Below are 15860 nucleotides of genomic sequence, written 5' to 3'. Positions count from 1 at the left end.
TGGTATCTCAAGAATGTTATATAAATGAAATCACAGAGCATATAAGCTTTTGGGATTTTTTCCCCCACTTGCTGAACATAATTTTCTCAGGATTCATCCTTACGGGTATCCACAGTTTAACTTTTTTTTTTATGGCTAAGTAGTATTACATGATACAGATGTCCCACAGTTTAACTATTCACCCAGTGATGGACATCTGGTTTGTTTTACTTCAAATAAAGCTGCTATGAATGTTCATATATGGGTTTGCATGTCAACAAAAGTTTTCACTTCTCTGGGATAAATGACCCAAGGTACAGTTGATGTTCATATGGCAGTTGTATAATTAGTTTGATGAAGAAACTGCCACATTGTTTTCAGGGAGTGTCTGAACCATTTCGCATTCCTAGCAGCAGTACACGAGTGATCCGGGTTTTCCGCCTTCTTGACAGCATTCGGTGCCATCACTGTTTTTCATTTCAGCCTTTCCATTAGGTGTGGACTGATAACTCGTGGTGGTTTTAATTTGCATCTCACTAATGTTCAATAATGTTGAACATCTGTTCATGTGCTTATTTGCCACCTGCATATCAACTTTTGTGAAGTATCAGTTCATGGTTTTTGCCCATTTTCTAATAGAATTATTGTTTGAAATTTTACTGTAGACTTTTAAGAGATTTTTATTCTAGTTCTTTGTTAGAGTCGCAATTTGTGAATAATTTCTCCCATTCTATAGCTTTTTAAAAAATTCTCTTAACAGGCTCTTTCATAGAGCAAAAGGTTTTCATTTGGTTAATTTATCAAGTTTTCCTTTTAGGAATCACATTTTTGATGTCAAGTCCTAGAACCCTTTGCCTAGTCCTAGTTCCCAAAGATTTTCTTTTGTGTTTTATTAGAAATTTTAGTTTTACTTTTTACATTTAAATCGATGCTCTGTTTTAAACTATAAGGTGTGAGGTTTGCGTTGAGACTCATCTATTTTGCTGATGGATGTCCAATTGTTCCTGGAACATTCATTGAAAAGGTATCCTTTCTTTACTGAATTGTTTTTGTACATTTGTCAAAATTTGTTAGGTATATTTGTGTGGGTTCTTTTAGAACAAAGTTTTTCTTAATTATGGTCTGAATGTGTGTTTCCATTAAAGCTCCTACAGTTTTCCATGGATGAACAGAGTAATTCACTAACTCTGCTCCAAATGTCCACACTTGGAGAGACAACAGAAAACGAATCTAGTATCTACATACTGTTAAGGATAATTATTTAATAATCATTACTCTAAGAATTAGTTATTTTAGTATGTATTTAGCGTATATAGTATTTTGGTATTTTTTTCCAGTTTTATTGAGATATAATTGACATATACATGGTATTAGTTTAAGATGCACAACAGGTATTTTTGAAGCCAAGTGATTTCATTTATTTATTTTTTTGAATCCATGTAGCAAGTTTATCATCATCATTTTAATAAGCAAATATTTTTAAATGCTCATTTTTAATTTCCAATATGGTAAATATCAACAGACATAATCTCACATAAACTAAATCTCTTTTGGGTTCTCAGTAATTTTTAAGACTGTGAAGGGGTCTTGAGACCAAAGCATTAGACAAAATTACACTAGGGAGATGAAAGAAGGGAAAGAATAGGAGGCTTTGAAACTTGGCAAGATGCTGTGTTTGACATTGAGAGATCAGTTGGAGAAGGCATAGTGTGTCATTCCAGTTGGTAGACGGACTAATAGAAGAAATAGCTTTATCTAACAACTTAGAGTTTAAGACTCAGGTAAGTTCAGATTATCAAGAGGGTGAAGATACCTTCTGGTTTGCCTGAGGGTAGTTTATATCTAATGCTTTCTAGTAAATATAGTACTCCTTTATACTTTTCAAGAGGGAATGAGTTTAGATGATAAGTTATAAGGCCATTCTATTTTTAGGTGTTCTCATTATTACAAACTGGACCCTGTTTAAATATGTTTCTATTTCAGTGCAGGCTGTGTAGCCTGGCGATGCTGGGGACCTGTTTCCACCAGAAGGTAATTTCTGAGGCAGGTGTAGGCTTAAACCATTTAGAACTTATCTTCAGCTATAAACTGACTTTGTTGAGTTGCTGGTATTTAGCTATAAAATTACACAAAATTTTTATTATTTATTTTCTGATTGGAGTTCTGGTCAAGATGGCGGAGTACTAGGACCACGAGCTTGCCTCTCCTCACGACTACAACAAAATCACAACTGACTACTAAACAACCATCAGAAAAAAAAAGACTGGAACCTAGCAAAAAAGTTCTTCAACTGAAAACATAAAGAGGGGACCTCAGCAGGACAGTAGGAGGGGTGGGCTTGCAATATATTTGGGCCTCATACCCACCCCTTTATCCTGGGTGGGTGACCCACAGCTGAAGAATAATTAAGTTGCAGAGCCCCCTCCCCAGGAGTGAGAGTTCTGAGCCCCACATCAGGCTCCCCAGCCTGAGGTTCCAGCATTGGGAGGAGGATACCCCAGGACATCTGGTTTTGAAGGCCAGTGGGGCTTAACTCCATGAGCCCCATGGGACTGGGGGAAACAGAGACTTCATTTTCTCGAGAAGCGCACATAGAATTTCACACAGGCAGGGACCAAGGGCAGAGGCTGTGACTTCATAGGAACCTGGGCCAGACCTGCCTGCTGGTTTTGGAAGGTCTCCTGGGGACGTAGAGGATGGCTGTGGCTCACCCTGGGGACATAAAACTGGTGGCTGACATTCGGGAGTGTCCGTCTACAGGAGCCTTCCTCCAGGCTGACATCTTGCTTGGGTCATTAGCACCAAGACCTAGCCCCACCCAAAAGCCGGTAGGCTTAAGTGCTGGGAAGCCTCAGACCAAACACCACACTGGGTGGGAACGCAGCCCCCTGCTTCAGCGGACTTCCTGAGCCCACAGCTGCCTCTAGGCACGCCCCTAGTTACAGCCCCACCCACCAGAGGGCCAAGACCAAGCTCCACCCAGCAGTGGGCATGCACCAACTCCTCCCGCCAGGAAACCTACACAAGCCTCTAGTTCAACCCCATCCACCAGGGGGCAGATGCCAGAAATAAGAAAACAGTCCCAAAGCTTGTGGAAGGAATTTGCAAATGCAGGCCAGACTCTACCCTGGGACCAGCTGGACACTGGCCCTTGGGTGACAAGAGAGGAGTGTACTACTGAGACGCATAGGACATGTCCCACAGAGGGCCACTTCTCCAAGGCCAAGAAATGTAACTAACCTACCTAAAAATGCAAATAGTCAGACAATATTTTCTAAGTTGCTATCTTTCACTTTTTCAAACTTTTCAAATACTATTTTGATAAATGCTATGATTTAGAATCAATCAACACATGATCAATTCAAGTTCTGATCATTAATTATCAGGATAATCATGAGTAGACCATGGGACGGGTGGGAGGAAAAAAAGGATTATTATGGGATTATATGAAATCATGTGTGTGAAACTTTAAAAAATTTTAAAGCATACAGAATTTAAGAAATCTTTTTTTCTCTTTTTTTAAACATTTTTCCATTGAGTTATAATCATTTTACAATGTTGTATCAAATTCCAGCGTAGAGCACAATTTTTCAGTTATACATGAACATACATATATTCATTGTCACATTTTTTTTCTGCTGTAAGCTACAAGATCTTGTATATATTTCCCTGTGCTATACAGTATAATCTTGTTTATTTAGTCTACATATGCTTCTCACTATCCACAAATTTTGATCTCCCAGTCTATCCCTTTCCACCCTCCTCCCCCTGGGCAACCACAAGTTTGTATTCTACGTCTATGAGTCTCAGAATTTAAGAAATCTTTTACTCAGTAAAACAATTTGGTATATTTTTAAATTTAATTGGGTCACTTCCAACAATGCCATTTTATCTGTAGGATGTATTAGTTGCTATCAGTTGTAATCAAAGCTGACACTGGCTGATTTAGATGGAAAAACATTTATTAAATTTTTCATTATCTCAAATCAGGGCTGGAGAACCAGGTTCAAGACTAAGTAAGCATGAGTAATCCCATAATTCATTAAAGTTTCCTGATAGAGCTGTTGCTTTTGGACAGTTTGCACTGCTTCTACTTTTGCATCAATGAAATGACTACTCTGTTATCCCCTGTGAAGATTCCTCCACTGGACTGCTTCTTTCATCACTAACTCAAAGTCTAGTCACGTACTTGGTAACATCTAGCTCATTTCTCATGCCCCAGCAGCAAAGATGAGGAAATAATATTTTTGGCATTTTATCTTCTATATGTGAGGCATTATTTGTTATCTTCAACATCTATAATGTGGGGTTGTTTTCCAAATATTTGGAAGGAATTCAAATGCTGGGTGAAAAAAATAAATGATGGGTGTCTGAGCTTTATTGGTAATTTGCTTAGCTAATTCTGGAGGCACATTATAATCTACTTACCTTAGTTCAGTAGGGTTCTGCGGTAATACACAGTGATGCCTTGCTTTGAAATGAAACATTTCTAGAATTTCATGTGTTCTAGAATCACTTGGGTAGATTAAAACCAAACCAAACAAGCACAAAAAAACAGACAAAACCAAATTCTGTTGCCCACAGATCAACTAAATAAGACTCTCTGTTTGCCAATTTTGACATTGCATTTAGTAAAGACAAACTCAAAAACGCTCTCCTGTGATTGCAGCGTGCATCCAGAGTTAAAAGCCATTCCTTTAAGGGGAAGAACTATTTAGCTTTGTTCATTAAGTCAAATGCTAGAGCAGGCTTATAACTGAGTCTTAACCTTGTTTCCCCCCATTTTTATACAGAGGCAGGTTAGAACCGTGCACAATACTTGCAACAGTCGTGGTTGGTCCTGTCACTCAAACATCTTCATTTTTCTTCAACTTCACTACCACAAACCCTAGTTCTACTGTGGAGGTAGACAACATGTTTGAAAATATTCCAAGATGAAATTACCACAGTGAGAAGGTCTCATGGCTAAGTAAGAGCCACAGCCAACCCTCTTGGCTCTTGGTGGAGTCCTGGAGGACCACATGGCACAAGCTCCCCCTCAGAGAAATCACCATAAAATGCACTCAGCAGGGAATGTTCCATTACTGTTAATGGTGGACCACTGCCTGCATGGGGTTGGTTAGAAATGCTAGACGTATTCAAAAATCATCCATTTGAAGGCATTGAAGACAACCAAAGATAAAATTGAGAATTTTTATAGGAAATTCTAAAAAAATGGAATCAAATGAAAACTCTAGACCTGAAAAAAATTAAATTGTTAACAATGAATAGGTTTAATGGCAGATTATTCACAGTTGAATAGAAAATTAGTGAACTAGAAGAAATGTCAGAAGAAAAAATATCCATCCTGAATCTTCAAGACACAAAAAGATGGAAGAGGTGAGAAAGCATAAAAGCACAGGAAATACGGTACAAGTGATCTAACCTATGAGAAAGGAAGGAGAAAGTTGATATGAAAGAGTAATGCTGGGTAATTGTTCAGAACTACAGAAAGATACCAAGCCGTGGACTCAAGAAGCACTACAGCCCCCCAGTAATGGAGAATAAAAACACAGCTCCACCTATCATGGCCAAACTCCTGAGAGCCAGAAAAAGAGGAAGTTACAAGCAGCCAAAGGAAAAAAGACATGAGTCCTTTTCAAAGAGTAGCAGTGTGACTGAGAGCTGACTTCTCAATGCAAACAAGAATAGGTTGAAGAATGGTTTCTTCTCAGTGCTGGGGAAAAAACCCCCCAAAACTTCTATGTCAGTGATTCTCAATCAGAGCTAGTCACTAGAATTAGACAATGCCTTTCCAGGATACTAAAACTCACTCCTATTTGGTCTCCTTGCCAAAAGTTCTACAATCCTTTCTACACACTCAAGATTCAGGGATGTTGCTAATTTGAGAAATGAACATTTCTTGTAAACACTCAGTGACTTCCTGGATTCTTAGGACAATGCCAGCCCCTTTATTCTGGTCCCTTACTTCAGCGTTCCACACCCATTCAGGGGACTCCAATATGCAGTCCCTCAAAAAAAAAAAAAAACAAACTGAGAACCATTTTTTAAAATAGAGGACTAAGTAATGTAGACAATCATGCAAGGTATCAGGAAGCAACAGTGTGTTAAGTAGCCTTTGGAGTTTTAAATAGTTCTGTTTTAAATGTATGCAAGAGCACATTTCATACTTCTGCATAAATTTGGTACCATATAGCTAAACTCAGCATCGTGCTTTGGCACGAGATGTACTTTTATCTAGAAGAATTACATAACTAATACTTAAAGATCCCAACGTGTGATGACGTCTGTAAAAGCATTAGTAGAATGATCCTTCCTACAGCACAGCCCAAAGGCCCTTAAAGCACTCAGGGAGATGTGTTCCTTTCTCCTAGTAAGTTAAACGAAAAGGCAGATTTTCCTAAGCAAGTTCAAATATGTAAAAAGTATGTTTTTGTCCTTTTTCTTTAATAGTATGTGAGAAGTTTTACTGAAGTTATAGAGATGGAGATAAATACAGAATTTTCTTTAACTGATTGCCACCCTTGAAAAGTTATAGTTTTTAACAGACAAACTAACTTTCAATTTTAGACTAATACCAAATATTTTTTCCAAATAAAGTGTAATGTGAACATATAACAATTTATATCATAAAAACTTTCCTTGTATGCTATTAAGACATTTTATGAACATTTTCTTCTCATGGAGTGGGGGCAAGTGCTATTAAATGGTCAGGAAGGATAATAATTCGGTGCGAAGGAGGACTCACATGCGGTTTGGAAATATACACATACTATAATTAATGCTATATTTAATATATAACATAGGTATCATATTATATATATATGCTTGTATCTGTGTACGTGGGCATATGTACACATACACACATACACATTTTAAAGGATAGTAAATGGTCAGAGAAAAGTAATTTCAGTATTTACAAAGAAAAAAATCATGAGCTGAAAAATAACTGTACATGTTCATACATGTAATACATCATATATAAAATTTTACCCTTATAAATAAAAATGGCATGTAGCCAATTTACAAAAATAAGGAAACTAAGGGGAAAAAAAAGCAACATCATTTAAGTATATATCTGTTTCAATTCCTGCCCCTTAAAGATGGCAATCTACACAAATAAACAGCCCGCCCCAACCTCTCAGCTAGGTTCTGCGGGCTATTTCAGTAGTGGCCAGCGCTAAGGCATCTGGCTAACAGCGTCACACCATTTGCTGCCTAACTGTATCACCACTTATCGCCTCTCGATTTGCCAGATCCCAGTAAATGGGTATTCTTTTTAACTTGTGTTTTTCTTTAAATAAACTCATTTTTCATTAAGTTAATTCAAATATAATCTCTTATGTAACAACCATAAATAAAAGACCATTTTTCATAAATAAATGTAAGGCTAAAAATAAACAGATTTAAATGTTTTAAAAAAACACTTTAAATTCTACCAGGACACTGTCGGTTTTTGAAGCCTGTTTTCCTTTCTTAGCAGGAGAGATTAACTGATTTATAGATGGTACAATGAAAATGAAATCATGGCCATTGTAAGTGGCCTGGAGAAGCATCTGTATAGAACCTCCTTATTGTGGCATAAATTATTTCACTACACAGCACTTCTTTTCCAGCTTTATTGAGATACAATTGACTATAGCATTGTATACGTCTAAGCTGTGCAATATAATGACTTGACATGTTATACTGTAAACTGATCAACACAGTAAATTTAGTTAACATCTACAACCTCACATCATTACAATTTTTTTCTTGTGATGAGAACATCTAAGGTCCACTCTTTTAGCAACTTTCAAGTACACATTACAATATTGTTAACTGTAGTCACCGGGCTGTATATCACATCCCCAGAACTTACTTATCTAATAACTGAAAGTTTGTACCTTTTGACCATCTTCATCCATTTCCACTCCCTTCCACCTGCCAAGAGCACTTTTACATGCAATGTAAATAACTTAAAGCTGAGTGAAGCGAATGATACTTGCTTTACACTATGTAACAGTTAAAGCATACATACCCATTATAGTACACATAGCTGTTACTACCCGTCTGTATGAAGCTGTTGCATAGTAGATATATTCATTTTTTGCAATGAATTCAGTAAAATGGCAGGAAAAACACTTTGTACATGTTCAAAGATTACAATCACCATTCATTTCAAATAACGTGAAAACAATAGTCTTCTTTATTAAATGAATTGCTGTTCTCTGCTAATAACAAAATAGCATTCCTTATTTTATCCAATTTGACTGACAGGTGCAATATTCTTACTAGGAAAGTATGTTATCATATAAAAATGCATTACTCAGAGGATAATCCTGCTCTGTGTCTTAAAATAAAACGAATGGAGATTTATGCAGAAACTTAATGAAAACATTCTCTACCTAGAATTCTTGGGCTCTCTCAACAAAGTTAACCCAGAGCCTGAAGAAAAAAAAATATTGTGAGTAAAATGAGGCAAAAGTAATAAAACTGAGGGTAAAGAAATTATAGTATACTCTCTTTTAATCACTGTGTCTCAATTGACAGAAATTACTTTTCCTTAAAACTAGTACTTGAAAATTTACAAAATCTAGAGATGATCTGAGGATGTTGGGAATACAGATGATTTTTACTTTGTCTATATTGCTTGCTTTTTAAATTCTAAGTTCTTAAAATGAAGTGGATATAAAGAGAAACAGACCAAAGACAGGAATACTTAATAGCCTTAGCAGTGTTCACATGGCTTAGTATATGATCCAAATAGAACACATTAAACAAAAATACTTCAAAACAATGAACTCTGTTCCAAACACAGAGACTTCATTCAGATTAAACTATTTCCTTCATATTATTTTATACTGGTCCACAATATCAACCATTATTGAGCACTTCTGAAATACACTTAAGGAAGGTGGGAATATAAAATTTATAAAACTAGTTGACCACTGTATGATTACCCTGTGCACCATTTATTTTGGTTATCTGGAAGAGTTCCCTGAGTACTGAGTATAATCTTTGTTATCTGAAGGAATGACATCTGTTAAGGTTCACCTTGCTGGCAGCCATGTGTAAACGTATCAAGACGAAAACCGAGACGTGAACTCTTCTATCTTACCCCTGATGTAACAGCTTCCCCTAGGTACTGCATGGGCATAATCATGTAATATCAAGATCCAGCAAAATGTCTGGGTTTGGTTTTTACAGTTAGGCTAACTTTTATTTTGTTTTTGGCTTTAAGTTTTGAAAATTCAGAGAACTTTAGGCTTGCCCATATGCACACATGGGGATGTTTTAAAAAAGAAAAGAAAATCTCAATAATGTAGATAATAGTTTCTTAGAATACATAAAGTGTCATATACACAAACATACAGTTGCAAATAAATTAATATAGAGAAATTTGATGGAAGGTGTACAAGATCATTTTCTACTCTAAAATTCTAAGAACAAGTGATTTGTATAGACATATATATACAGATACAGAAATAAGTGTTAAATATATACGTAATAGTCACTGTGAGTACAAATTTGAAATAAAAACTGAGAGCTCAAATAATTAGAATTTTTATACATACTAAATCCATGTTTAATGAGAAAGGGGTAAATGATAAATCATCCTGGATATATTGGATCCATTTCAGAAAGTAATGCCCAGGATACACAATAATCTCAAATACTGAGTAAAGATTTGAAGGCACTCAACAACTTCTACATCTTAAATTTTTAGATTGAGTACTCGTATCTGAGGTAATGATCCTGAAGGTTCTTTTGAACTTTTGAATAGTCAAAATGAACAAAAGCAACAGTCAAAATTTATATATCTTATCTAAAATACATTTATTTTATCTAATTTTTGGCAAATTGGTAATACATTTCATACATGATATAATCTTTCTTCACAAAATAGCTTTTAGAGATTTGAGAGACCACAGAAATTTTAAAATGCGCTAATGGACAAAAAATTATGCAAAGGCACACGCAAAACTCCCTGTTTATATTAATGTGGGAGATTCTATAAAGGGCTAAATTTCAAAATCATCTCTCGTGAAAAACTACTCTCTTCCAATATCAGTAAAAAGCTGTTTGTAAAAGGACAGGAAAGCTCAGAAGAGTTTACAAGGAGACCAATAATCATCGCACCAGGAATGGAGGTGTCTTGAGATTTTAATCAAGAAGGGAGGGAGGCAAGAGATAGATGAATTCACACTAAGTTGTTGAAACAAATGGAGACAATGCAAAAGAGAAAACCCTGGAGGGAGGGTCAGCTCATAAAGGGGGGCTCATCAAACACTCGGAATGTGGGCTCTATTGGTCCCTGCCTCCCTGACCACCAGGTGGGGACACAGTGATTATTACTGACCTAGTATACCTTGAGTAGTGGTGATGTAGGGGTATTTACTGTTAATAGCCCTGACTTGATACGACATGACTCTGGAATATTCTCACACACACGCACCAGTGTACACCACCTGATAAACAGCAGATGCCCCATGATTATTTGGCCATTTGTTGAATATGTAGTATCAACCTACCCTGAGACACTCCTTCAATACTCACACATAGCAATCCAACCTTTCACTAACTTTGAGTAAGAACTAGAAAAAAAAAACTATATAAAATACTATTTGTCTGTACCCAATGTGCTGGTGAATATTCACACTGATCTATCTGAACAGAATTCCTTGAAAACAATGAATGATGTGAGGGCTAAGCCTAGAGGTAGTCAAACTGCAGAATTATTGTAGACCATTTGCAGTCTGGAATTAGTCCACTGATGTCAATAACGGAGATGATGTGATGATGTCACTCCCGAATGCTGCGTGGACTTCTGCTACATTTATAGAGTCAATAAGCCACATAGAAAGTTATTAACAGTTTCAGTGATTGTGTCCTTAGTTTATCTGCAAACCAAGAATAGGTTGGATATTTTGCAATGGATGACTTGTTAATGAAATTTAACCCATTAGCCATTAGAAGTCAGAAGAAAATAGCTAATCAAGGATAAAAAAAGATAAACAGTACTGACCAACATACACGTGCTTTGTTTTATTTTTATTAGTGTTTTTGAGTACTCTTTTCTTTAAAAAAATACCGGCCACCATGGTACATTGCAAACTATAATATCAATCATGCAACAGATAAGAGGATGAGAAAAACTAAACTACTGTAAGGGCTTTTAAATCCTGCAAAAGGAAAATAATATATTCATAGAAATGGCAATGTATTATAATGAAAATTTAATACAGAATTTAAAGAAATGACTTCAATGATTTAATACCTTTAAAAATGTAATGATGTGATAACCATATTTTTAAGGGCAAGAGTAAAATTCAGGAAAATGATTCTATTTTTTCTCAAAATTTTTTTCCTAAGTGGAAGAAAAACTGATTAATGAGTCAAGACAAATTTCAAAGCAAACGAAGAAAAAATGTTGAACACGTACTACTTTGCCCAACTATTTGGCTAAGGAACTATCCTCAACAGGTAGCACTAGATTCTGTAAAATGACACGTGGCAGGGCCCTTTCAAACATTCTGACCTGAAGCACCTCTGGGAGAGATGTCCCCTTGCCTAGAGAGCTGGAAATGCTTTTCTGCCTTCATTCAGCATAATAATAAGCACTAACTTGTGCGGAGTAAAGGAAACCTTAAACACTTCATCTCAAAATATATTTTCACGTCATAATAATCTCTCATACAATTGGCTCATACTCAGGCCTTTTTTTCCCCCTTAAAATACCATGAAATGTGCTTTTTGAAAGCATGTGTTTTACCCATAATAAATCAAATATCTGCATATTTAATTTAAATTATTTTTATTTTGAAATTTAACTTTGAGCATAACGCATAAAAGCATGATTATGTCTCATCTGAGTTAAAAATATTATCTTATTTAGAAAAGCTCATTGTTCTGAGTCCATAAAATAAGGAATATGTATTATTAACTATGAAAACAAAAATACTAATGTTCCGATAATTCCTTTATAATTTTGGGTATCGCTACACATTTTTGTTTTTAAGGCACACAATATTTACTTAGTGTTTTACTATCTTAGGGGACCCATTTAAGTTATTAAGCTTCACAGAATCGTGTGTGTGAAGTTTTGTCATTCGAAATCACCCTTCTGAATACCAGAATATAACGGAAAAGTCTCTCTCTGAAGTTCTTAAAATAAATAATATTCACCAAAATAGCAATGTTACTTTATTTAATATTTTGATTTAATATTAAAACAAAGCAAAACTGTTTCAATGCCAAACTCTGCAGTTCATATTTCTCAAGCAGAAATGGAAGACAAAAGCAAGTAATCTGTACATACACATGCTTTTATTGTTTTCCGTGAAGGCTGCTCTTTACAAAGGCATAGCTCCAGTGAGTATGGAAAGAGATGCTTTTGAAATGAAATAAACATTTGCACACATCTTTAGGGGGAAAGTCGTGTTTACCATTCCAAAAGGACTTCCAAAGGCTGTAAATGCCATAGTCACCTTAGTAGCATTCAGTGCTCTTTCTTTGGATCCTATCATGTAATTAAATTGCAAATTCAGTTTTAATTGTAGGAAATCCTGGAAAGCTCTGATGGGGGAGGGATCATGTAGGCTCCGGGCCAGTGCGCCAGGAAGGGGGTTCCCAGTGCTGTAGTCTTTAGTCTGATATTCATGTACCCGGTGACTCTGTGGAAGCAGCTACACATCTCCCCTCGGGACTTAAATCATCCGTTCGCTTATAGCGTCTGAGGTGTCAAACCCAACTGAGATTTCACTAAGACGTTAGAGAGAGAATGATGAGCAAGCACCCTGTGCGAGAGCAAAGGGCTTCAAAGGTCAAGTTCCTGAAATGGTTCTCCCCCCAGGCTCTAGCTCTGCACCTCCTGTCTTGGCTGATGGCTATGAGGGTGACAGATTTGAGCACTGCGTCCCGGTCGCGACAAGCCGTCAGCCTCCTGGACAACTGCAGCTTTACAGGAGGGTTCTTCCTTATCTCGCTGGAAGGAAAAGAGGCGCATTCTTCTACCCAAGAGCAGCTCTGAAGCCTGGCTGAGGGTCTGCACGCCACGCCTGCTCTGTCGCCTGGTGGGGCGCGCAGCATCGCATCCTGGCGCCAGGCGGGGGGTGGGGAGCTTTGTTGTCACCCAGGTTTATACTCCCCACTTCTACAGATCAGCTGAAGTTCGAGAACGGGTCCCGTGTGTCCTTGAGGTACAGTCTGTATCTCAAATGTGAAATCCAGCAGAGGCAACACAAAAAGGAAAGGCTGCCACGTTCCCTTCCTCCTGCCCCTTACACCTGCGTCCACAGACTCGCGAACAAGCCGCTTCTGGGTGCGTGGTGAGCCTTTCTCTTTTAGGGACTCAGTCCTAGCTTAGTTCAATATTTTAAACGATATATTTAGCACTTACTATTTTTTCTTCCTTTCTTTTTTTAAATGAGAAAATTAAGCAAGTTTTCCCTTCTCTTCCTCTCTCCAAGTTGGGAGTATTCATCCATTCAGCAGGGGACGCAGGGAATGTTCTCGTTCAAGGCCGCTTTGCCCCAGGATTCCAGAGCTTCGCAGAACTCCAGCTTTGAGAAGGGCGAAATGGAGAGACATCCAGGGAATTCGGAAAACGGGCACTTTTGCCCCCAGATTTTGTTTCCCTTGCGTTTTGGACCGGCCGGCCCAGGTGGATCTCCAGTGCCCACCTCCCATTGCGCGCTCCCCTGGGATCTCCTGCCCGCCTCTCCGACCGTCCCCCTATGTCTGCCTAGTCTGGGCAGCTCTCCGCCCAAGTGCCCGCCCCTTCTCTCCTGCTCCCCCCGGTCCTCTACGACCGTCATCGCGTCCCTCTTACCTCCGCGTACGGTCACTAGAGAAGTTTTAAACCCTCAGGGGTCTACACTCTCTCCCAAGTCAGGCAAAACATCTTTCAAAACATGAAAAGGTATCCATAAACTTTGCTGTCGCGAGCGCTCCCGTGTCAGCAGGCGTGAGCACACACCTACGTGCACACGGGCGAAGGTCCACCTGTCCGGGCGCACACACGGCCAGGGAGCCGCCAGTGGGCAACTGCTCAGGGAGCAATAAACTCGCTGGCAATCGCCCGCAGGGACGTGAGGCGCTGGTAAGGCATCAAAGGAAAATTTCAAAATAGGCTGAGGAAGCAGGGACTAGAAAACGGTGATTCCAAACACACGCGCACACACACACAAACACACACACACGAGCACGAGCGTCTGTCCACCTCCTGCACACAGAGCAGCCGTGCCCGAAAGGCACACACTTCTGAGAACAGAGCATTGAAGAGTGCTCTGAATATAAACCCCCACTCCGGGGCGCATTCATCTCGGAACTGACAATCCCCTTCGTCTAAAGACTTCTCAGTCTAGGTCCAAACCAGCGCAGCGTACTTGAGGACCGGGACCCAGGCGCTCCCGGAGCCCTCAGCCCGGTCTGCGGAGCCCCCAAGGCAGGTGCGAGCCCCCAACCCGGTGGGGCAACAAGCGGGCTGTCCGCGGGAGAGCCGGGTCCCTCTTCGCTCCCTGTCCCCGCGTGGGTCACCTCTCCCCGCACCCACCCCACCCCACACCCCCCGCCGCCACCCTCGCCAAACGGGCGCAGGGGAAGGAGAAAGCCGAGCGAGCGACTCACCCCCAGCTTCCTGCTGCGGATTTTCACGTAGCCCTGCTTGACTATGTCGTTAAAGTTGGAGGCCATGGCCAGCGCGTTCGGCTTCCCCGTGTCGAGAGCCGACGTCCGCCGCGGGGTCCGCGCAGGTCTTGCATCCAGCCAGCCGCCGCGCCGCCGCCCGGTGCCCCCGAGCTCCCCGCCGCCGCCGGGGACGCAGGCTGGGTGGCAGGGCGACCGCGGACCGGGGACGCGGCCCGGCGCCGCGATCAGCGCCCGCCCTCCGCGTTCCGGTCCTCACCTTCGCCCCCCGCCGCGAGCCGAGCGCCGCGGCCCGCGCCGCCGCCAGCTGCGGGCGCCCCCTCCGCGCCGCCGCCCCCGGCAGCACCCACGGGCTGGCGCCTCACTCGGCGGCGCACAGCTGGCCGGAGCGCACCATCGCGGCTCCCCGGCGCGGGGGAGGGGCGGGCCGGGGGGGCGGGCCGATTCGCCGGCCCGGCTCCCTCCCCCTGGCCCGCGGGGTGGCTAGGCTGGAAGATGCTCGCAAGACGCGCTCCATCACCCGCGTTTCGGGCGGGGAGCTCCTCCCGCCACCCGCGCCCGGGGTCCCGCTCCCACCCGGCTCCCTGTGCCGGCAACGCTCTCCCGGTGCGGGATTCCTGAGGTCAAGGCTCCTCAGTCCGGGTCTCTTAATCTCCACTGCCAAGCTGGACACTGGGGAAAGGGCGGTGGGGATGCTCCCAGGAAAGGAGGCCAGCGGGAGCGAGACAACTGTTTATTTCGATGGCGGTGTTTATGGTGCATTTTTATTCCTAAGCACAGTCTCGCGTCCAGGTCTTTGCCCCGTTAGGAAGTGTAAACCGACGCCAAGCCCTTCCTGGTGCACACAAAGAGACCAATCGTGCGCATGTGTCTAATCCCTCTGCTGCTGGAGAGACTGGAGCACTCAGGCGACGACGTCCTCTCCCGAAGCAGCAGCGAGCACTGGAGTGATTTATGCGCGCGTTTTAGTGAACTATGCCTAAAAGTGGCTCGTAGCTTTTCATCTTCTAGGGGAAATGGAGACCATAGCTGTTACCGGTGGATGCAAATGATTTACTGAAATGTTCAACTCGTAAAAGCAAAACCATGAAGAACTTCGTCCCCTTAATGTAGGATCGCGTGACATTCAAAAGTAGGCTATTCTCCATTGTGAAGAAATTTTAATCTAAAAATTATATCCGTTTGATAAGATTCAAGGGAAAAGGAGTATTAAATATTGGCTTGAGACAATATATGGATTTTTGCTATAAGGA

General features: G+C 40.7%; 1 protein-coding gene across 1 annotated transcript in view; it reads right to left on the bottom strand.

Moving 5' to 3' along the window:
• DOK6 (docking protein 6) overlaps nucleotides 1-14919 on the bottom strand; it is a 277534-nt gene extending 262615 nt beyond the window's left edge. The window contains exon 1 of the mRNA XM_074355477.1: nucleotides 14590-14919. Coding sequence (XP_074211578.1) covers nucleotides 14590-14655 — 66 coding nt within the window. The 5' untranslated portion in view covers nucleotides 14656-14919. The remainder of the gene's footprint in view (nucleotides 1-14589) is intronic.
• Nucleotides 14920-15860: the final 941 nt, after the last annotated feature.

Source organism: Camelus bactrianus, chromosome 30, assembly GCF_048773025.1.
Source record: "Camelus bactrianus isolate YW-2024 breed Bactrian camel chromosome 30, ASM4877302v1, whole genome shotgun sequence".
In the NCBI taxonomy this organism is placed as follows: domain Eukaryota; kingdom Metazoa; phylum Chordata; class Mammalia; order Artiodactyla; family Camelidae; genus Camelus; species Camelus bactrianus.
Note: the sequence above shows the minus strand (reverse complement) of the source record. Positions and strands in the feature narration are given on the sequence as shown.